Source organism: Acanthochromis polyacanthus, chromosome 10, assembly GCF_021347895.1.
Source record: "Acanthochromis polyacanthus isolate Apoly-LR-REF ecotype Palm Island chromosome 10, KAUST_Apoly_ChrSc, whole genome shotgun sequence".
Classification (NCBI taxonomy): Eukaryota; Metazoa; Chordata; class Actinopteri; family Pomacentridae; genus Acanthochromis; species Acanthochromis polyacanthus.
In genome coordinates, this window is record NC_067122.1 from 8,934,907 (window position 1) to 8,959,196 (window position 24,290).

Below are 24,290 nucleotides of genomic sequence, written 5' to 3' on the forward strand. Positions count from 1 at the left end.
CTTAGGTTAATGTGAGCTGATGTATCTGGTGAGGTGCCCGTTAAGTTCACTGCAGCTGCTAAGCGATAGCACTTAAGTTGACAAAGGTAACAATGTCACCTGTTTGGAAATCATGTTCAATAACTAAGTACAAGCTTGAGCATTCTCAAAGCCTGCTTAGGATCCATGAGTGTCACTGCTGAGCAAATGATTATGGCGGTCTTGTGCTTTGCATAAGTACCACATTGGTGCACCAAGCTCACTTAGTCTTGAATGGACGTTTCCTGTTTACAGAGTTGCCTTATGATCCCACCCAAGGCCTTTCACTTCACTCAGACTAAAATAGGCCTCAGCTCCAGACAGACGGGGATTTCAGGCTATATCCTGAGGATGTTTTACAAAAGGAACATGGTGGACCATTGTGAGATTTTAGGACTTCAGTCACAAGTTAAGGTTTTCCCTTTCCTTAGCCAAAATATAAGTAAATCAAATTTACAAGAGAGAAAACTGTAAATCTTTTCCTATTTCACAATGTAAATTCATTGCATTCTCTTGGGATATTGAAGTGTTTCATGTTATACAGGTCAGTTTAATGGTGGGTTTAATCACAATTTGTTTTGTCATCAGTGACTTATCTTCTGTTGGAGAATACTGCTGCATGCACTGATTTTTCCCATCAATAAAACGTTTTGTTTTTAAAATTAAATCACATCTCAGAACAAGCAGTGAAAATTGTAAAAGCCTTTAAAAGCTCTATAATCTGGCAACGGTGTACAAAATGAATATTTGAAGCTCATGTACCTGCCTACCTTTACAAGTTAACAACAAAGCTCAAACTAAATTATTTGAGCTTTTTTTTTTTCCTTGATAATCTATCATAATTCTTTTATTGCAATTATCAGCCTTTTTCAGAAACTGCAGTGTAAATTGAGACTAGGGTTAGATTGCATCTCACGGTCTACAATACAAGCCTTTGTCTGATATATGCACACATGCAGTAGGTACAATTTAGCTAAAAACAGTTGTTCCCAGTGTGGCGACAATTTAATTGGCATGATTTTAACTGTTTTTGACAAGCACAAGCTGGTAGTAACAGGGAGCCATTGTTTTGGGTCTGCACCATACTTACTGGTGGATTCAAAGTGCCCGAGCCTATAGGGAAGCATACATGAATGGCCTGCATCTTTCTCTCCTATTATGATCAAAATATAGTCCTCATTTAGTCAGACTTACACAGGTGGGGAGTGCGAGAACACTATCACATAAGAACTCTGGCACAATGTGAGTCACATATATGATGAAACCCAGAAAACACCATAAATAAACACCAGAACTTGACACACTGGACACGGTCACACTGGAATCTCAAAGCTGTCTTTTCATATGACATTTGTAGCAGCAATTAGTCACGCTGGTTAAGAACTGAATGTGCTTAAGCAATCTTATCAATCGTAAATGTCAGTCCTGTCAAATTCACTTGTAATATTCCACAAATTGCTGAGTGACAAAACTCTTTGCTTACAATACAAATAAAAACCAGCGACAAGAAAACCAGCTGAATTTTTCATTGCAACACTGAAGTTGTTTTTTTTCTCTTGTGTATGTGATGCAAGCAGTATTTTCCCTTCTGCTCCTCCAGCGTGCAGAAATTGATTAAATAAAACTGAATTTTTTGCTAGTACAACCATGGGGACTATATTAAAGTTGCCATCTGATGAATACTTACATATATATTTAATGACACCTGTGTAAATGATACCTTCTCAGAGGTGCTTTCACTTTCTTTACCTCATTTCACCTCTCCAGTATGACATTGACTCTACCAGTGTGCACAGATTGTTGCTTACTGGTACCTTCATTATTTTCAGCAGAGCATAGAAGCTGGTAACAACATGCAGTAGCCAGCACAGCTACCACACTCTTCATTATCCATAGCCTAATCAAGACAATATTGGGTTATGAATTTTGTGTAAATATCAGGAAACAGTTAATTCAGTTTATTCTAAATAATAAAAAAACAGAATAAATGAGTTTAGAAGTTTTTTCCCCAAGTGATGAAAATATGTCTGCAGCATCAACCATCACTCGCTGCCCTTGGTTCTGAATCATTTCTCATCATCTTTAGTTTTCATTTCACACACTTGCCGCAGTATCTGACTAATCTGCAATGACGAGCATTCAGTCTCGACACAAAATCACATTCGCGGTATGAATGATGAACAGTGAAAATGCGCTGAGATTTTTGCGGGTGACAAACTTGCAGGACCATCATGATTCTGACATTTTCACAAGTGTTGCAAAACGGCTTTGTTACTGTGACTGATTCACGCCCATTGTGTAGTGTTGTCGTTTCAGACTAACGCCCCTTTTCTCAACAATACTTTCCTCCTAGAGTGTAATCTGTGGCCTTTTCCAGTGCATGTTTGCTTACATTGACGGCAACCAAATTGCTCAATCACAAATAAGCAAATACCACTTTAAGAAGATTGTACAAGCATTAGCCTCCCAAAAGAACTGCTAAAGTGGCCTTATGTAAGCCTATTTTTGATGCTTGGTCTTTGCTACATCAAGGCTACATAACACATAAGGAGATCTGCATACTAATCGTGGCTTGGATGATTAATGAAAAGCGGTTGGTCTCAGCAGGAATGGTTTAAGTGTGAAGGAAATACAGGGCCATATGGGAAAATGTCTTTCAGGGAGTGGATGGCTGTTTGAGGTCAGCCGAGGCAAATGTCAATTAGCCTGGTCAAAGTCTGAGGCGCCAATGAGCTAATGCTATTTAATAAATAATACTCAGCTGTAACTGACATCACAACATTTAGAGAGAAATTACAGCTGGAACGGTGTGAGAAAAGCATACCACAGTGTCACCAGAGTGAAATAAATGTTGACTGGGCTGCAAGGGGAATGTTGCATCACGGCAGTAAATGTGTTTCCACAAATTTCTCCCCAAGGAAAGATCCGAAAAAATTCTGGGCACACACAAGCTCTCTGGTTTAACACTAGGAGACAGCATCCTGATAATCTCAGACTGGCACCCAAGCAATCTGCACTCAGAGCCGTTAGAAAGAGAATGTAATTGGAGGTTCAGTTCAAGCAAGCTAAGATAATTATGCCCTTCATCCCAGAAGCAGGAAGCAGTGAGAAACTGTCAAACATTCCAGCAAGAATCAGATTACGTTGAGGTCTTAGTAACGAACGGACATTTTCCCTGATGGGCAACGGAGGGACAGAGGGCTGCAGAGTTGGAAACGTGACCAGCCACAGGTTAGACAAACCCTCAGGGACCAATTACAAAGATAAGGTTTCAACAAGACAGATATCGTACTGCAGTTTGCTTCACTGCACACAGGATGTGGAACAACAGTATTCCTAATCACAGATTTATAAACAGGGAAAATGCTTGCAGTCTTTTTAGGCCGTCCACTGCCCCTCATATTTCTGCTGGCAGAACTCAAGGACTGCTGCTGCACCAGCAGTTTTCACTTTTGACAACAGCATCCATTAGCACAGACAGCTGTTTTCGCTCATGCTAGTGTCGTAATGAATCACCTCTTTTAGCTCACATGGCAAGTAATCACCTGCCTACCACCGGCACAGCTGTTAATAAACCACAGTTTGCATGAGGCATGGCAGGCCATGTTAAGCTCAAACGCACAAGCAGCACACCGTAGAGCTTCACAAAGTCTTCACAAAACAATGTGGTATCAGCTGTGATGTGGTATGTGACTGATAATGTTATCAGAAAAACTTCTCTTAACGCTGCTAATCTTTCAACATCCTAAACTTTCACTTCACAAAGATCCTGATCTTCCTTAATCTGCAGTGTATTTGACTATACTAGAAGGGGGTGGACTTTCTTTGCACTCTGACAACAATGGTCTGGTGGAGGGAGATTAACTTTATGACTTCAAACTGATTGGCTCTTACCCAATGATCACAAAATGCAACATACCTCTGCTGTGTATCTTTTCAAAAACATACTGAGCTGACTGTACCTCATCTATGAAAAGCAATCAGGGTAACTATCGTCACTAGAAGTGCTGTCACTCATGATTATTTTCATTGGTGATTGATCTGTCAATTTCAATTAGTTGTTTGGTCTATAAAATGTCACAAAATGGCTCAAAATGTTGATCAGTGCTGCCCAAAAACCCAAAATGGTCTCCTCACGTCTTGTTTTGTCCACAACCTAAAGATTTTCAGTTTACTGCCATAGAAGAGTAAAGAAATCAAAAAATATTTAAACTTAAAAAGCTGGAATCAAAGAATTCTGACTGAATTTTTCTTTTTAAAAAAATGCTCAAAACCCATCGGACGTTACGGGGCGGAACGAACATTCGGATATTCGTCTTTAATAGGGCCCGAATATTCGGAGGCCAGAAATCACTATTCAGGCCAGCCCTACTATTATGTAATACCTGCTGACAACTGTTTAATTGTTGTAGCTCTACTGTGAAACGGCTCCCTAAGCAGCAAACAGACACACCAGGTTAGGTCTAATTCAAGCTTTCTGTGTCTGCAATGGACCCAAACATCTGCGCAATGTGGATTTCATTATCAGCCCAAACCAGCAAGACTGTGTGCTGACCCCTCCGAAAATGTCCACGTGCTGTCCAAAATTTGTGATCGCACACACGCCACACCAATACACACTGCATATGCTACGAAAACAAATGGTGCTCAACACAAAAGTTTATTGGAAGGAGAGGCCGTGTAAGGAGATTCACCATCTTTAACGCCTTTATTTTTCATTATTAAGAGAGATATGATTGAAGAAGTCACTGTCCGACTTAGGAGTTTTCATTGGTACATGCTTGCCATCACTGTGAAGTTCCAAAGTCTGAACAAATCCTGTGCTATGTCCACCCACTGTGTCTGGGACTGGAGCAATTTCTGGAAGAAAGTTACTTCACAGCACTTGGCACACATGAGGAATGATTATTTGTACAATCCTACAGGACAATCTGTAACGATTTGTTATGTGCTATAAAAAGTGAAAAGTCACATCCACTTTGTTTCAAAAGCAGACAAAGCCCTGTGGGGTTTTTTGTGTTCAATGTGAGGGGAAATGCAACTGTCACAACACATGCCTTATAGTATACTGTATTATGAAAGACACCACATGTTAGCCTTCTGTCTGTGTTCAAAGACTGTGTCAGTCAGTCCATGGGGATGCGAATACCATGAATTGGCCTTTGTGTGTCACTGAAACAGTGGTACAGCATTAAAAAACAATTATATGGGCAGTCATCCCATGATATTTACTTAGGAAATTTAATATGTCCTCACTCTATCCATGCACAGCTCTAAAACATATGTGAGGCTAATTCAAAATAAAAACTCAAAATCAAACCTTATGTTTTTGTGTAACCTTACTGTCTAAAGTCGCACCACTAGTGGCACACCATTCATTCCTGTGATCTCCTTCCATCCAACTCAAGTAATACAGTGTAATGGACCTTCTCAAAGAGAGTCTCATGCTCCTCTTAAAAATCTGTTATCATGAGCAAGTCATGTCAACTCTCTGGAATAAAATATCTATATCACAAAAACAAAGAGGAGCTGAAAATCAAGAGCACCATCTCAGTTACACTGATCGGTATGACAGAGACAGAACTCTCGGTGCAGTGAAGAAGGCTGGCAGTGCCTCACCGATAAATATTTGAAAGCTTTAGCTTAAGCAGGTGAGCAATCCACTAGAGGTATAGTGTTAATGAAACTGGCTAGTGTATACAAGTAGACAGACACATTGAGGCATAATGCTAATGAACTTGGCTGTGGTTCCACTGCAGAGTAGTGGGATGAATGAAAATAATACTTGTGATAATGAATACATGTGAACAATACATTTAATTAACAAAGAAATACTTAATTAAATAAAAACTATGTCTGAGAACACTTTAAATTCAACCTGCGCAAAACGTAAACATTAGAGAATTTACTTTAACCTTATTCCTACCAAATATTAGGGACAGAAAAACAAATGGATTGGAGCTCTACGCGCGTGTTGCCCAACTCATTCACAGATTTCCAAACTAAAACCGGCAAAAACAAAAGTATTATAATTTTGTTTAAAGGCAGCTCTAGTAAGAACACTGCCCCGATTTTGACCCATTCATGTAGCAGCAACTGTCTTTAAGTGCCATTGTTACAAATACTGTAAACAAGTATTAGCTTCATGGTGAACCCGTATACTGGGAATTAGAGATCTCTAATCACACAAATTAATCAGCTCTCCATCTGATCCAGAGCATGTCTGAGCAGTTCACCACGAGGAAGGATTATACAGTAGCTTATACACCAGAGTGAGCCTGTACTGCGTGGGACTGAAGCTAGATAGCAAATTCACTCAAAGTAGTTTGGCTGTTGTTTACAACAAGAATATTACAGTCATTATAGATTAAATAGCATCAGAATGTACAAAGTAACTTTGCCTTCAATTCAGTGGCATTTAGTACTACAATAATACAAAGATCTTGATTGTTAAAGCGATAATTTGTGTCAGTGAAGTACTAAGGAACGGCCTTATTTACCTAAATTCGTTTCACTAATAGTCTATTCTGTAGTGTAGGCGTCACTTTCTCCAGATGTTTGAATTTCCAAAATCTCAATTTGGAATTAAGCTTTTGATGACTGCTACAATGAGTAACAGTCACCAAGAGCTTCTCAATGGTTGTCATGCAAATATTGCACGTCAGGAATGGTTTATTCTCTAAGCTCTCCAAGCAGCCAAGCGGGTCTTGGGCTATGTTATGTAAAGATTGTGGTCGCTCAGTGGCATGAGGTCTATTGCCTTCTGCTGTGAAGGCCAATGGAATTTCTGGAGCCTTGACACCAGAGCTGTTTTGCTTTGCTTTAAAAATATCTCAAGGAATGCGAACACAAGGTGCTGAAACATGCCTTTTTTATAATGTGTGTGATTCAGCTGGTTCAAATGCAAGGAGCTACCCCTGCAGGCAACATCCTCGCTTATCTGACAAGATAAAAGTGCGGCGGCAACGCAACCTCAGGACTGCACACGAACATTCAAGTTTCCAATTAAGCACAGCACTAAGTCAGAGAGCAGGGCTTTAGGGTACTGCATGCAAACTGTGAATGTAGAAGGGATGGCGTTTCTTCATGCCAAGTTCTGCAAAGTAGTAGAAACAGAAAGGTGCAACCTAAGTGATCAAAGCAACCAGCAGATGAGTGACATAACCCAGGGTGAGCCTTCCATATACCAGAATTCAAGACAGAAAATGAAAGCAGCAACAACAGGGTGCAGAAACCAGAGGCCACCATGGGGTCTCTCAAAAGACATATCAGAAATTGTGTTATATCAACTTTCTCTCTGCCTCTATTGTTGCAAAACGAACATGATTTAGCTGCAGGAAATCAAGAATTCTTTTGCAAGTTCTGCAGATGAAATATTCTTTTTCATGCACTTCCTGAGGAAGTATTTACCTTAAATCTTTCCTAAAACTAGGTTGAGCTGCTGACTCAGTTTTTATTATGACAGTCCAGAAACTTCCTGTTACTTCATATAAAACCTGAAGGAGCTTTACAGAGGGAGGCATAGAGATCTTAAACGTGTAAAACAAAGCACTGATGCCACATATGTACTGTAATGGACCAGATTCGGGGACAAAAAATCGAATTGGTAAATGCCTTCTTTTTGCTGCATTCAAGTTATGAAATTAAATGGTAAATTAGGTTTTTGTGTTAGTCCTCTTTTGCATCTCTACAAAGTTATCTGTCTCAGTAGCCTCGGTGCATCTGAATGCAATGATCACAGCTTTGCAAATCAGTTTCAAGACAACAACCAGAGTATATCACCTCCTCAAACTCTTCTCAACCAGATAAAGTATCCACACATGCCCAGAGAAAAGTCATTTACTCACTTATCATCCTTCATCAATATCAAACATTCATAAGGAGAGTCACAGTATTACTTAAGGTTTTAAACTACACCTATACTTCTCCACCTACCTTAGTCGCAATTAAATAAAAAAAACATATGAGCGCAACAAAAAAGAAGAAAAACGGCACCATTACTCAACACTAAAGAGCTGCAGCTTGGTTTTGTGCTTCACTAGAGTTAAACGATGCTTCATGGGGTGTGTGTTTGAATTACTTCAATCTCAGTGGTGCATTCAAATACAAACTACACTGGATTGGTCTTTTCATTATTAGATTATAGGGAGTAACTGGTGCACAAGGCTACAAAAACATCCTTGGGTATTGCAATAAGGAAAACTGCTTCTGGAATGCAAATGTTTTCTGGCATGTAGTCCATCATGATATCAGACATTTACCTGAACCATAAACCGTAAACCATCCATAAATGTCATCTCCTTGCAATAAAAGAGATTACAGGTTTGATTTAAGATCGACCTTTTCATAAGCTGCTCCCTGTACAGTCATAACACTGACGAATACATCCTTTTTTAATAAAACAATCAATACTTTTTATAGTCCACTGATCAGTAGACAATGCTATGCTTTACTGATATCACAGCGTAATGAAAAAGAGCTCATGAGCGATTAAAAGCGTGATTCAAATGAGCTAGTCAGAAGCTGCACCGGTCTTCTGTGTGGGCATCATACGTTGGTGCATTTGTTTCTTTTTTCCCTTCCTGAAATCATCCCCTGTATTTAAACTGGGAGGACTACGTCACTGAGACCGCGGTGAGTATAACCACCTCAGCCCGCAGCCTCTGTCTCCACTTTCAACACAAGAATAACATGTGACATCACTTTAGTTAGTTAGTGCTGCAGAGCGCATACAAACGGCTAAATACACAACACAGAAGGACGTTTTAGAGAATTGGGAAACCTTGTGTTTCCTGGGAAAACTACGTTATTCTGACTCCTGTAGAAAAACAAGAAGCTACCACATAAGTCCATCCTACTTTTTTGAGCCAGTGACAGTGAGGGTTCCTAAATAGATGTTCACAAGATTCTTCCCTTACAGAAATAGGAGTCACAAAAACAACAACCAAATCTGGCGCTGGGGCGACAGAGGTTCTAAGACATTCTTCCTGCTTACGCTCAAGAAGCATCCTGACGTTCTTCCTCTTCCTGATTGTTGAGCAGGATGCTGAGCAACTGAGTAGCTCCGTGCACATCAGTCACTTTACAACTTATGGCAAATGCTTCCCGTACAGGTTAAATATCAGCTTCACTATAATTTAGCAGGGCAATAAAAGTGTTGCTAAATAAATAATTGGCAATAATAGCAATCCTTATCAGTTTTATTGGCGCTGTCATCACGGTTATAAATGTTAATTTATAGAAATGACATGTAAACCCCCTCTACACACAAGATTAGCTGAAACTAATGGAATGGTTCAGTACTGTCAGTATATCAGGACAATTTTTTTAAACTATAGTATACTTAAATAGTATACTGGGTGGGTAATAAGAATCTAACCGTTGCAAACTGTTTAAGTAAATTTTGCTCCTATGATGTGAAAGAATCTACAACAAAGGCAGATCTATACTAAAAAATAAGTCCAGTTTCAGTTTAATCTGAACATAAATGCCGTTTTAATTTAAATAGTTTGGAAAACACAATAACAGGGCACAGTCTGACTGCCAGCGACTTTCCTGACCCTTTCTTTCTGTACATCATACTGCAAGTTATCAGAGAAACATAAATCATTATTATGAAAATGTAATATCTGGCTCACAGACTAAAAAATAAGATTTATTTTACTCTGTGCAAGCCACAATTCTTGACCTGAAGGACCATTAAATGCATTTGCTTTTCCCCTATTGTTTCTGAGTAAGGTCACTATAAGCCTGCACTGATCTCCTCCGCTGGTCCTGAATATGTGGAAACAATGTAAAGTAGGCAGCTTGTCCTTCCAGCTATGAGGCTGTGAAGCAGGGTCAGCACAGCGGAGGGCTGCTCTTTTTGGCCTTTAGCTTTGCCACCTGGCTAAACGACAGGCGAGATGTCTGTCTTGGGTCCCGCTACTTGCTGAAAATAAATCAACTGTAAACCCTTAAGAGCCAACTGGGTGCAGGTCTTTGTCTCTGTAGAATTAAAGAAACTGATTTTACTCATTATTTTAGGTTAGCTGGTGCAGTCTTGATTATTTCTTAATCCTGCATGACAAGAGTTGAATCATGAAATACAGAATTGCATGGTTCAAATAAAAGTGACACTGACAAAGATGCATCTTATTAAAGCCGTCTTCACACCAAAGGCTGTCCTCAGAGTTTGATAATCCTTCCCAAGAAGTTACTATTTTAAATAAAACACACAAAAAGCAAGGAACGGCCACTTATTTTATCGATTCAAAACTCAAGGGGTTTAATTTATAATGATATAAAAGGAGAAAAGAAAAAATACTGGCTTGGGAGAAAATATGGTGAAATGTGACAAACAGCACAATACTGTACTACTGAGAACCACACTGCACATTGAAGAACACCATGTTATTTGAAGTAATGTAATTCTCTCTGTGATACATAATTTAATTTGGGTGTGAAAAAGATATTAAGGATCAAATAGCCCTGTCGTGTTATCGTAATTCATATCACAACTGCCAAAAGAAAAAAAAGTGCAGCAGTGCTCTACTGAAAATGACGTCGCCTTCTCTATCTGCTTTCTGGACTATCAGCCTGCCTCCTCTGTACGCTGTCAAAAATTCAGTCATGTTACACTCCAAAATCATGGCAAGCGAAGTGACAAAACCAGCGAGAGCACTACCTGTCAAGCAGTCGGGTTATTTAACCTGCCATGTGACAATAGAGTGAGTCAGAGGGTCAAACCCCACAGTAGTGAGTCTTGAGAGATAAAGACGGATCCCTCTAACCGTTCGCTAATCCTGACAGAGAGGCCCTGCCAACACCATTAGGATAAACTGTGTGAGCCACCGCAGTCACTAGACATTTGAAAAGAGCACTGAGAAAGGTGTTGCTACTGAAAAACACAGACGTGAAGAGCAACACAGGCACACGGTCACATGATTCTCAAGACCATGAAGATCAAACTGAATAACCCCAGGCTTCCGAGTGGCTTTTATTCCTGTGTGGACTTCTCTTAACTGCAAAACAACATGGATGCAGTATTTCTAAACAATCAAATCCTGTCAGGACTTTCCGCTTTTCCCACAGTCATTTGGTCACTGTTCAAACTTGCCCCCTCTGCTCATTTTTCTCCATTTCAAAGACCTCTGGAATTAAATGTTTGCATACTGACACAGCATGGGGTGATAGCATGGCTAAAGTTTATCACAGGACTACAGATGTACCTGTGATTTATAGCTGTATCTTCCAAAAGGGCTTGTTATATTTAAGTATTTTAAACTGATCACATTCAAGCTCAGAAACTCCAAGCTCTTAATTTCATTTTGCATATTCTTGACAGGTTAGGATTTGATTTACCACTGAAAGCCAATTCTGACAGGTGGCTCTCACACATCTAACAGACTGCCAAAACAGAATGTTTTCCATCAAAACACATCTGTGGGAAACAAAAAATAGATCCCCATAGCAGTCAAGTACAAAGCAAACAATATGACCTAATGACGGACAATGGAAAGTCAATCCAACATTTTCAACTAAAGCTTCTTAAAAGTGAGGTTTTACAGTTTTAGACAATTAATTCCCTATATGCTCATATATAAAGTGTTGCTTGAACTTTTTTTTAATTTCTAGACAGGACACAAAAAAGACCTAACTATAATTTTTTTTATTAACTTTTTAGTTGCATTAACTTGAATATCTTTGCATACTAATGCTTACACCCATCACTGATAAAGACATGCTACTGACACAAGCCAAATTCTTTATCCTCGTGTTTGTTTCCATCTCCATGATGGCATCTGTCATCTGTACAAATTATGGCTCCCATAAAGCTGTAAAGACCACGGGCCTAGGGCACTTAACAAGCCACCAATGACACAATAATTGTTTCCTCAATGTCAGATAGCCGGGCAGAGGCTGTGCCACTAAATGAAGCCCACTGGTTTAAATGGTGGCTTATTGATTGTCCTTTGTGTGCAAAGCCTTTGCTAAGGCAGCATCTGTCTGCAGCGGAGACACAGCTCAAATGAAATGATATCCTCTTTACATGCCAAACTGGATTTCTGTTTGGTCTAGAAATAATGCAAAGCATAACTGCAAATATCTGAAGTCATGCAAGCGGGGATGTGCATGTGTGGCTGATGGGTTAATAACCACAGCCCACAGATTTGCATGTTCAGAAGCCATCTGACTGGCTCTGTAAAGTTCTCAGAGGAGGATACTGCGGTGGTACAGTGCAGTCAGAATACTAGAACAATAGAAATCAAACTGAAACACTGTGAGGCCACTTTTAACACACAAAGGACTAATATGAAGGAACACCAACAGCAGGCTACTGGCTAGCTTAGGATTAGCCACACAGTCGGTGGCTCTCATCTCATGTAGGCTACTCATCTTGACCTTTTAATGTTTTTGCCCCCCCCCCGGAAAAAAATGCAAAAGAAGTCAGTTTGCAAAGACAAACCTTTGCAAAGTGCACAAATGCAAAAGAGGCACAAGCTGGAGCTGAGGGGCAGGTTAGAGTCCCACCGTGGCTGCAGCTCCTGTTATGTTAAGTAGCCCTGATTATCTGCGCTGATAGAGGGCTTAGCGGGATGTAGCGGCTGGAACGAGCTTGAATGGCAACAGTTGCCCACAGAAACACCGCTAAACTGTTGCACTTCGGGACGTTGTGTTGCCAGGAAGGCTGCAACGTCTCAACGGAGCGGCAGTGTCAAAACACAAAAGAAACAAGCACTTTTCAATACAGATTCCACGAGTAGTAAAATGCAATAATCCTCTGACCTGTTGCGTCCTTTCAGCCGGATTCATCATCACAGCCTGCCGAAAGCTGTTATCCACATAAGACGCCATTGTTTTGGAAGACGCCGTCTGGAGGAAAAGGAGTTCCCTATCCTTACAAAAAAAACTGTTTAAAAATATCCAGGGGTTCGGAAATATACAGACAAAGTGTCCCCGCTGTCTTGCTTTATTCTTGTCGCCTGTGCTCCGATGCTAGCGGATAAGCTGGGAGTGCCCGAAGCCAGGCCACGACTGGAGCCAGACAGCCGAGCGGTCTCCTCGGGGGTGGCTGCCTCTACCTCTCCACTGGCCGAGTCCGAAACCGGCCGCCAACACCAGTCCCCTTGCTGGGAAGGAAAAAAACTTCCCTTAAAAAAACTCAAATTTTCTCTCGCAGTCGTCTTCTTAACGCGTTGTTCCTTTACTGGAGCCAGCATTCATCAAAGCCGTGCCTTGTCTCTTCGGCATTCTGCTAGCGACCGACACAAATTCCATGTAGGACCCGAGCGAGCAACAAAAGTGAGCTAACGGCTAGCAGCTAACCCGTCAACGGCAACCCGGCGTCCATAGTGAGAGGCAGACCCCGGTACGCTCACCGCGAAAATTCATCATATTGACATTTTAATAGAGCTAAAAGTGAGGATAGGTCAGCCGCTGCTGTGCTCTGTTGTGTGCCACCATGGTGACTGAAACACCAGCGTCAAGCTAGCTAGCATTAGCCGCAGCAGCTCCCCGCCAGCCCTTCAAAACAAACCTCCAAAGCTTGACACAAAGAGGCGGTGATTGAACAGGTGCGGTGCCAAAAAAGTGATCATCTGCTAAAAATTAACCAGTTATTAAATATGTCTCTGCATTTATTTTTAACCTGTTATCACAACCAATCCAGGTCTTTTAACTGGTTGAAATAGCTTTAAAAGATCGCACATAATGCAATTTTTCACTTTTCAAAAACTGATAGCAGCCCCAACATTACGACTGAAATGTTTCCAGGTTAAATTTGACAAAATTACATTACAGCGCATAGAATTTCATGTATAAAATCCATCTGTAAATCACATTAAAAGCATTCGAAACAAGAATATGTACAGCCTAAACATCACAAGCAGTGTTATAATATAATATAGTCTAATTTAGGGCAGCAATTAAATGAATCTCAATTAATCGATTGTTTGGTCTATTAAATGTCACAAAATGAGGGGAAATACTGATCAGCGTGTCTCAAAGCCCAAAATAATATTTTCAAATTCCTATCAAAGAGGAACTTTTTTATTTTTTATTAAATTATTCATAGCATTAATTGGTTATTAAAATAACTTCCCTACAAAAATGCTGAAGTATCACAAAGACTAACCTTTGCTGTCATAACAGACATCAATATGCGTAATAATTATTTTTCAATGCATATAAACTGGAAAATAAATAATTTCTGAGCAGATGATCACTTTTTAGCACGACTCCTGTATGTTAAAAGTGAAGGAGTCTGTAATAAAGAGATAAACTTCTGTACTGTTTTCCCTCAAATTTTATTTCTCTGCAAATACTTATGCAAAAATAAATAAATACAAAAATTCCACAGCATATGCAAAATTTATGTAGCTGCCTTTTGCTTTGAAATAAATGACTGCAATCTACCCTGCACTACAACACAGCATTTATTAGTTAAATACATTTGTTTCTTCTTGTATTTAACTCAGTGTGGATTTTCCATTCAGTAAAGGTGTTTTTATATTCATTAGGCTTGTACTCTATATTGAAGGCATAATCATTGCATTTCCCTTCTAGCCGTTGTTATTTGTGTCGCTCTTGACAGAGATTTAGTCCCAAGAAGGCGGCTCATCATGGGCGAGTCCATTTAACAAAAAAAGAAAAAAAAAAGAGAGAGAGGAAATGTGTGGTGTAATGTGGCAAAAATTATGCTTTGGCGCCACCATGTGACTTTATAGAGGATAGCTTATTTAAATGAGTACAAAAAATGAACCACCTATTTGTCTATTAATATCTAATTTAAATGGCATACATTAGCCACAAAAGCCACAGAGAATTACAGAGTAAAATTATATGAATGTGATAAGACACACAATGGAAACTTTACTTTGTGAAAATTCAGCTGTAAAGTGGCATTTCAGCTAATTTTACGGGAAGAATTTCTTCTTTTTTACGCAGTGAATAATTAATGCAAAGTTCTAGCAGCATTTTTTTTAATATTCACTGTGAATTCAATTATTTTAGGTTTTCTTTCTGTCAGAAAACTAAACAAGATGCTGTGGGAACTCACATCCAGTGTCCATAAATACTGTGTAACTTCTCACTTCATTAACTATGCAGCTAACAAAGCTTGCATAGCTAAAGAGGAGATACTTCTGTGTTACTTAAGTGCTATTTTTTTAAATATATGTTTTTTTCTGACACTTTGTTGTGGACTGTTAATTAATGTCATGTAGGGATAAATTGATATCAAACGTGTTATGAGGCGGTTCAACAGCTGAATCATCCCCTGTTATTAGAATGTAAGTAACTAGGCCACAAGCAATGATGCCATGACAACCAGTGGTTGCATGACAACCAGCCATGACCCCAAGGACAGAACGGACTGCTGGGCTCATGTTATCACCCTCGGGTGCCTATTTAATAGGTGTAACTTGTCTACAACTAATCCACATATTTTCCATACATAACAGTAGAAAAATATGATGCAAAACAATGAAGCTACTCCAGGAGGATCTCAGCACGGACAGAGGATGATTTTTACAGGTAGGAGAAGCAACTAAGTCCATAAAGTTTGAAATTAGTTTTGACACAATGTCTCTAATGCTGCATCTCCAACATGTTGTTACTGTCATCAATACCAGTTGGTGGGAAAGTATGTATTATAGAACAAAGCAGTCTCCTGTTGTGCTTCAAACAAAGACCCATACTATAATTAGTTATTGTCCAACCGTACCGTGTCACTGTAATTGGACACATGATGGCCAGACTGTTCAATATGTGTTCTAACACTGCAATTTGCTGATTGTTTTGTGTCAGTGTCTATATTTTTATACTACTAATAATCTGTCACAGGGAGCACTTCAGTATGTCCAATCGACTGACAACACACATCTTTTTTTTTATCTTATTGTCACTGCTCATAATACAGACCAAACTGAAAGAATTAAAAAAGCATCAGCAGAAATGTATTTTCTGAAAAACTATTGTCCTTGGCGTCTTTCTTTTTTTTTACCCAGAATGTAGCATTACATTTGTGAGTAAATGATTCATTTTCATTGTTTGTACTTTCTTTTCTCATACACTAAAAAGGTCCAGATGGAATTGGAGACTACAGGCCCAGATCCAATTATTTCTCCCGGTACATCGGTGTGGGCGCTGCATCACCTGAGGCCACCGGTGACCTCGGCTACTTATGCCGAGCGGCGCCACATGCCCACCCACCCATGCCTAGGCAGGCCTACGTGGGGGAGGTGGGCTGGGGATGGCAGTACAACCAGCTGTTGAACAGTGGGACGCTGCTCAGCAATATGCAAATTAAGGTACAACTACATTTGACCGTGTGCAGCTTATGCAAATGGCTGCGCAGAGGCATTGGCTTCGGTTCAAAATCTCGTTGAGCTTGACTTTGAGAAACAGATGCAGAAATTTTGTCAGTCCTGGAATAAACAGTTGCATCATTTTTAATAGAATTAGTGCTGACATCTTCAACACTGGTTTTACACACTGTAGAATAGAAAACTCTCAGCATATTTTAACGAATGCACATTCAGTGTCACTCTCCTTCTCAGGACAAAAATATAATGGAACATGCAATATTAATTGACTCTGATCAGTATATACCACAAGGGTATATAACTTGTCCTATTTTTATTTGTAATTTGGATTATTCAGTCCCTTTTAGGTAGTTGTCACCCACATAGTTGTCATCACATACACTAAAGCTTATTTAATTCCAACGAGGTTTGTGGTACAGTATATATCTATATATATAAAATCATTTGAGGTACATGTGGACCCCAGCCTGACCCCAGCAGGACTGTGCATCTTCTATTTCTGTATGTTTGCTCTTGTGATGACTGCTTCAGTTGCATTGTGTTTCATTTTAATTTAGGAGTTCTGACACTAATATTGTATACATTACATGTCAGTAATCATCAATAGCAATTTCATTGTTTCTGTCATATTTGTATCTATAGACTACACACGTTTTAGGAAAATATACATTGAGAGGATAAAGACAGAAATGTGAAACGGATGAAATACAATGAACAGATTAATAGGTTTTGCCACATGCACTGATGAGGGTTAAATAATAATGTTCTTTATTTCTAACAGAAGACTGAGTTACGGGCAGCGTTGGAGGACAGAGTCACTCAAAGGTTTCAGAATAAACAGTAAGACAGAACTGAAAGAGGCACATTGAATGTCTTCTGTGTCTATCGCCAAGAATCGTATTACATATGTGTGCTGTGTCAAAAGGATAAGTGAGAACATCTCAGGTTTGCACAGTGTTGAGTGACTGCATTGTAAGTTATCTGCTTGCCCCATTCATAATGCAACACTTCCACTTTTTGCAGGCAAGCTGTAGGTAAGAAGTCAGCCAGACGGTCTCAGACGCACAGCTGACATTAAAAAACAACCTAAACAAACAGTCTGTGAGGTTGATCTGGTAGTTTAACTTTTTTTTAAAACATACAATATCTTCAATCAAAATTCATCATATTTAATGCTTTAAAAAGATGTAAGATATGTATAGATATAGATGGATGACACTTCAAGAGTCTCGTAGCAATAGGAAATGTAAAGGATGCTGTGGATCTGTAAGTATTTTATTTAATTTTCAGATCGGACTAAGCCGGAAGACATGACAAGCTTAGTCACAGCTGTATTAAAATGGAATAAACCCGTTGTCAAATGCATAGCAACGTGATCTACTAATATTGGGGATTTCAGAACACCAGCTCCAGCAAATTAAGTTAAAGTGAAAGCAGACGCCTCCATACAGAGCACACAACACCTCTTGGAGGACAGTATTCTGTCTTCATTATCAAAATATCAGTGAGAGAACATCTTTGATGGATGGTACCGCAGCAAAGGCTGAGCTAGAAACTGAGAAATACTCAGGTCATGAGTACAAGCAGCAAAAGCCAGCAAGTGTTGCCCTTTTATCTGTGCTTATTTTATGTACAGAATCACTCCTGACTATTACTATTATCTCCGTTTTCAACAGCCTCTATTGCTCATGTTCAGTTTAAGGCATTTCATATTGATTTTCCTTTTAGTTTGTCGCCCACATTGCTGCCTCTTGGGCCGTTAAGCTGCAGACTTTTATTCTTGTTACAGGGAAAGACAGCATACATTCATCTTTGTCGCTGCAGCTCCTAATATAAGTTGTTTTTCTTTCACAAAAAAAATGTTAAAAGCCAGAAATATAATATAGATCAACATCTGCAAACCTGATGGAAAAGCAAAAGCAGAAAAATGTCTTTATAAGGCACTGATGTAGGGAAAGATCACTGTCTTATTGAACTGTGGTGAACTGACAGGCTTAAAATACACAGAAAAGAATTCAGAGGCAAGGTAAGACAACACATTTGGCATTCAAGGTCTTCATGTTTATGTTTATTTGTAATGAAATCATCCTCCAAGTCCGGACAGCTCCAAAAAAGAGATTATATTACGTTTATTTGTCATTACGGTTCTCAAATAGGCGCATGTTTACCATGAGGTGTCCAACAATTGCTTTCCACTGAGCAAAAACACAACATGAAAGGCAAATAATATTGCAGATTTGTTCAGTGGATAATGACACAAACACAAGATAGCACAACCTCTTTAAAGCACAGACACCATATTTCCATGGGTGAAAAATGTTTGAACTGTATAGAACCAGCACAATGTTCAGCATTAGTATATACTGAACAGTTTTAATAAACCTATAATACTTTAGTATAAACAAAAGGTGTGCAGTAACAAGTGATAAGGCAAAGGTGCGTGTGTCAATGAGTTCAGAAAGAGGTATCCTCTAATAGACTGGAAGAAAACCTCCTTTAAAGGAGAAGCTGATAATGTGTCAGATAATAAACAAACATGGGACATAATACATTAAAATGTGCAGTGCAAAACACACCAGATCACACTCATGATCACGGTAAACAAAGGGTTTCAAGGCAGCTACAGTGCCTTAAAAAAGTATTCCCTCTTGGATTTTTAAAATTCTTTTTAACATTGAATCGTGGTCAATTTAATTTGCGTTTTTGGACCAAAACTACTATTTTGTGTTGAAATGAGAACATTCCTCCATTCCTTCCTTGATTTCATAGGTATTCTTTTAAAAAACACCCACCTAATTCAACATAGGTGCATCTATTTGGTGCTAAAAGTCACATAAGTGAAATGGAGATCATGTGAGCACAGTGAATGTGATTTAAATTATTGTAATATAAAGACACCTGTATGCAGGAGGCCCAGTCACTGATGTGAGAGTACTTGAATTTCCCTCAGGATTAATGAAGTATCTATCTATTTATCGATCGATCGATCGATCGATCGATCGATCGATCGAGGAAAACCACCAAGACACCTATGACTCATCTGAAAGCATGTGGGAGACTGAAGTCAACTGGAGGAAGGTTTTTTTTTTTTACCTTAAGAGATTTTTCAGCAGTGGCGTTTTCTTTGTCGCTGTACTATAAAGCTTTGACTGGTAAAGAACCCGATCAACAGTTGTTGTATGCAAAATCTCTCCCATCTCATTCAGAAGACTCATAGGTGTCTTGGTGGCCTCCCTCACTGCTCTCCTTTTTGTAGTTTTTGAGGATGGCCTGTTGGCAGATTTACACGTGCCTGATTCTTCCCATCTTTTATTGATGGATATTCAGTGGCTTAGAAATGTTTCTGTTTCCATCCCCTGACTTAAGACTTTCAGTAACCTTTTTACTGAGTTGCTTGAAGTGTATTTTTGTCTTTATGTTGCAGTCATAACCAGGAGTACAGTGACTGGGCCTTCCAGTTTCATGCGTCTTTAGAATACAATCACTTGAGACACATTCCCTGCACCTAGATAATACACCTTTCTGTGATTTTAGCCCCAGTTGGCTGCACCTGTGTTGAATTAGGCGAGTCACTTCAGAGGATAATTTACATTAATTGGCATTTTCACTTAGGCACTTATGTTTGTTTGTTTTGTTGTTGTTGTTGTTGTTGTTTTGGGGGGTAAATTTGTGTTTAAAAAGCCAACCTGAATTGACCATGATTAAATGTTGAAAGGCAATAAATGGGGAAAAGTTCAAAGGGAGACGAATGCTTTTCATTGGACTAATGCTTGCTATGCAGAATACCTCTTCAACAAAAGAAGTAATGTGCAGGTGGTTGGGAAAGGATGAATTATCAACAGCACATGGGACCCTGGCTGCTTTTTTAAACCATCAGACTCTGGAAAAATGCACTCAGAAAACACAGCTATTTTATAACAACAAGCTGCTTTCGGCAAACATCAGTTCGATTCAAAAAAGAAGTTCAAAAAAAGATTACTCTTAATAATGAAATTCTGGGAATGACAGCACTTTTATGTTGACAGAGATCTGTGAGATATAATACTGAAGTACTTTAGGTAACCTTTGCTAAACTCCCAGGCTCTCAGGCCTCCCAAATGCATTTTCCTCATTTCATAATTTCATCTTTACACTTAAAGGCAGTCAATAAAGATGCCTTGTCTCTCTGATACTGAAAACCATCCTTCACCGGTGCCCAGTCTGTGATTATTGATTGTAGAACTGAAAAATAATTTCCAGGGAACACACAAACATCCAGTACAGTAAAACCCCTGTCAAAGGGATGATTCTAAATTAAACAGCTGTTTATGTCAACCAGTTAAGGATTCTACTGTATGTGTTAACCTGTGAGACTTTAAATCTGCAAATTCATTCAGTTCAAATACTTTTTTCTAAGCTTCACCAATGCAAGTTGTAATTCTCAAACTGAACTAGTCGTTGTTGAAGTAACAAGTGCATGACTCTGACTGAAAAAGGGACTCTTTAAAATGTAAGAAAACATTCAGTCAAAAAAAAAAATAACACAGTCTGTCAGTAAACCAGTGACCACAGATGTCAGTAATGTCAACTGGATCTTGCCTGATTTATTTCTCCCAGTGTCTCTTTGTGGCCTCTAATGACTTCTTATTTGTTTCCTCTCAGAAAGAACATGATGGATGACTCACAAGAAGTCAACACCTAGTCTCTAGGTCTCTAGTCTCTAACTGTCTCTAGTTTCCTAGAGACAGTTAGAGCTAACAGCAGATGGCATCCTGTCACCCACGGGGAAATGGAGGACCTTACTGTTAATGAGATGTGTTGAGTTTGATTAAACATCGTCTAATTCCCATAAAGGCTTGACTTTTCAGCAGTTTCATGTTTTTTTATGCCCTCCAGCCAGAACGATTAAGTAAAAAAGCAAACTTTGATTATTTATTAGATCAAGTAGATTCTGGTTGTTTACAGGTTGTTCTGCACAAGTGCACGTTTACGATTGTACTTTATCTCAACTCAGAATTCAGAACTATTTTTGACAAAATGAACAGGGCAAACAAGTGTGGAATAAGCCGAGATTTTGACAATCTGCTCAAGATGGGATAACATATTAGATATGGCAATGATTCGTCAAATTGAAGCTTCCCTCCAAAAATAACTGATTACCAAGCTGGTATTGTTCATCAGAGGTCTTTCTCTCCTCTCACAGTGTCAAGGATGCTGACTCTTATTTGAGAAGCACCTGATAATCCATCCCCACAGCTAAAGCAATCACATCCCCTTATGTCTAGAGCAGATAACTATATAGATTGTTCACCACAAGAGAAGATGGCAATTGTCCCATAATGACCCACACAAACATCTATTCCTTAGGGTCAGTGACAATTTGTAGGTAATACCATCGCTGTAATAGGCTGCCTCGACGTGACTTCCACCTGGAGGCATGCTGTGGGGGAGTTTTGTTGCGACAGAACATTTTATGCATTTACAGACAGTCTGAACGTGTCTCACACACAGTTACAGTAGATGGCAGTCAGATGGTTCATAAATAAACAGCTTTTATATCAGGGATCCCCAATTAAGAACAGCTTAATCAAAATCTCTGCCTTGGTCTAATTCATTAATTCTAACCTAAAACTCAGCATAGTTTTCTTTTAAGCCACTGTCTAACTATTGTAAACCTAATCCTACTCCCCAGACTGGGAACCACTGATCCAACTGTCTCCTTCTATGACATGTCAAAATTTATTTTATTATATAAAAAAGGAAAACTTCTTTAGAGAAAAAAAACAATTATTTTATGATATGTAGGATTTTTGCACAATTGTGATTGTGATTTTTTGCCTGAAAGCAAACTTTTTACTGTTTATTTCATCATGATTTAAAATGACATATTCTGTGATGTAGGTTTTATTTTACTCTGAATGTGACAACTGTGAACTTATAACTTTTAATCGTTTTAATCATTGCATGATTCAACTTTTTGTAGTACATGGAAATGCAGTCATTAAATATTCCAATACAAATTTTGTCTAAAAATGTCCGTTCTAAAGACTGCACTACCCTTCAGTAGTAGATTTCTCTAAAGAAAAAAACACAAAAATTCCTGCCTAAGTGGTTGTGTCCTGTCCATAATGACATTAAGGGAACTGCAGTGGCTTTCACCACTTTTCGACAAGCAAACAGTCAAATTTGAATGTGAGAGATGCATAGCAGATTATCATTCAAGATTTTTCTTTGGATGGTGCAGAAAAAAATTCTGACATGCTATTTTATTCATTCCTCAGAACAGGACCAGAGTGGGACTCATTTTCAGCCCTGGACTTTCATGCCTCAGACCGGCCCACTTTAGATCACGACCTATTACTATTAAAATCGTGTAACTCTAGCCTTGTCTTGTAATTTAGTGTGTTTTTCTAAAATATTTCCAATTCAGTGCAAGTAACAGTTTCTTCACAATGAGGATTTATTCCAACATGAGTGCACATCTCCAGCATTATTCTTTACAACAATATCAGAATCTATATTCTGTTCAAATAAGTGTTCAAGAATATGACCCTTTCATTTCATTTTTAAGGTTCGGATATCCTTGAACACTTTTTTTGAACAGAATATAGATGATGATGAATATAGACTGACTTTGCAATTTTGCTAATGAGGTTCAACATGTTCACTAGTTTAACTACTGAAAGCCAAACTGCTCGCTATCTGACTAGTTACACAATTATCTTACTGGTTAACCAGTAAGGCTTAAAATATATACTAGTGTAACTCGTGAAAGCAAAAATAGTCAGTAGTTGCCCTCTGTGCACAACATGCTAATCAGGAGGCAGAAAATGGGCATAAATTGAACCTTGGATCTCCAGGAGGAACTCCATCCAGCCAAACATTAACCCTGATGAGGTTTCACTGCTGTTCACATCCAGCTCCTTGCTTACTATCCATGCAGAATAAAGCATTCATATACCTCTTTTTTTTTTTTTTGTTTGAAACAACATTGTTCCATATAGCCCATATGTTTTGTGAGGACCCAGCGACTCTGACCTTGATCCTATAGACATCTGTGTGTAATTTTGTCACAATCAGTGGGTGATGTCTGCAGCTCTGGCCCAAAATCACATTTTTTGAGCTCCCAGTGACCTTGAACCTTTAACCACCAAATCAGTTCATTCTTGAGGCCAAGTAAACATTTGTGCCAAATTGGATGAAATTTCTTAAAGCTTTCCCGAGAATACATAACGTCTCTGACGAAAGCTGTTACAGGCATGGAGGCGGTATAACAATAAGTTAAAGTATATTCAAACATATATATTTTATGGGGACATAATAATTACTAATAAAAAGACAATATCTTATATTTGTAACATATTGTTTCTGTAAAAATGAAGATATGTTTTTGTTGAATCATAAATTGCTTTATACTGTACATTTAAATGTACACAATATGACAATGTGTAATTTAGACAGAATTCCATTTATTTTAGAGTAATTACTCGAACATCTTGGAATTTTCCCATTAATTTCCCCAAGATTTTATATTTTCATAGCAAAACTACATATTTTCTGCATCTTCTGACAGTCTTGACATTAGCACTGTATCTACTACTGTAATAAACTGTTTTGTAACAAATGAATTACTATGATTACTAAAACTGTGAATATTATTTAACATTCAGTTTTTGAGGTTGATATGAATTTTTGCTTTCATTTTCATTGTAAAAGTAGTTATACTAATTTTTGTTTCAAAATCTGCTACAATAATTATACAAGCCATGTTAACCTTTGTTGACTTTAATGGGACTTTTATTCTGAAAATCGGACATATTCACGACCACTCTTCGGTTATAGTTTGACTTTAAGGGGAAATTTTGTAGCTTTTATTTCATTTCTTGTCTTTTAAGATCCCACACTCAAATATATGACTTATTTTATGCGTTACTGATGATTCGCTCAAACGGACATTCACGAGTGGGCTTTTATTTTGAAGTACTG

The 24,290-nt window shown here is 38.6% G+C and overlaps 1 protein-coding gene across 8 annotated transcripts in view; it reads right to left on the bottom strand.

Annotated features, from left to right (window-relative positions):
- rapgef2b (Rap guanine nucleotide exchange factor 2b) overlaps window positions 1-13,479 on the bottom strand; it is a 117,087-nt gene extending 103,608 nt beyond the window's left edge. For all 8 annotated transcript variants that reach the window (XM_051954365.1, XM_051954363.1, XM_051954362.1 and 5 more), the window contains exon 1: window positions 12,787-13,479. In XM_051954365.1, the coding sequence (XP_051810325.1) occupies window positions 12,787-12,855 (69 nt within the window). In that variant the 5' untranslated portion in view covers window positions 12,856-13,479. The remainder of the gene's footprint in view (window positions 1-12,786) is intronic.
- Window positions 13,480-24,290: the final 10,811 nt, after the last annotated feature.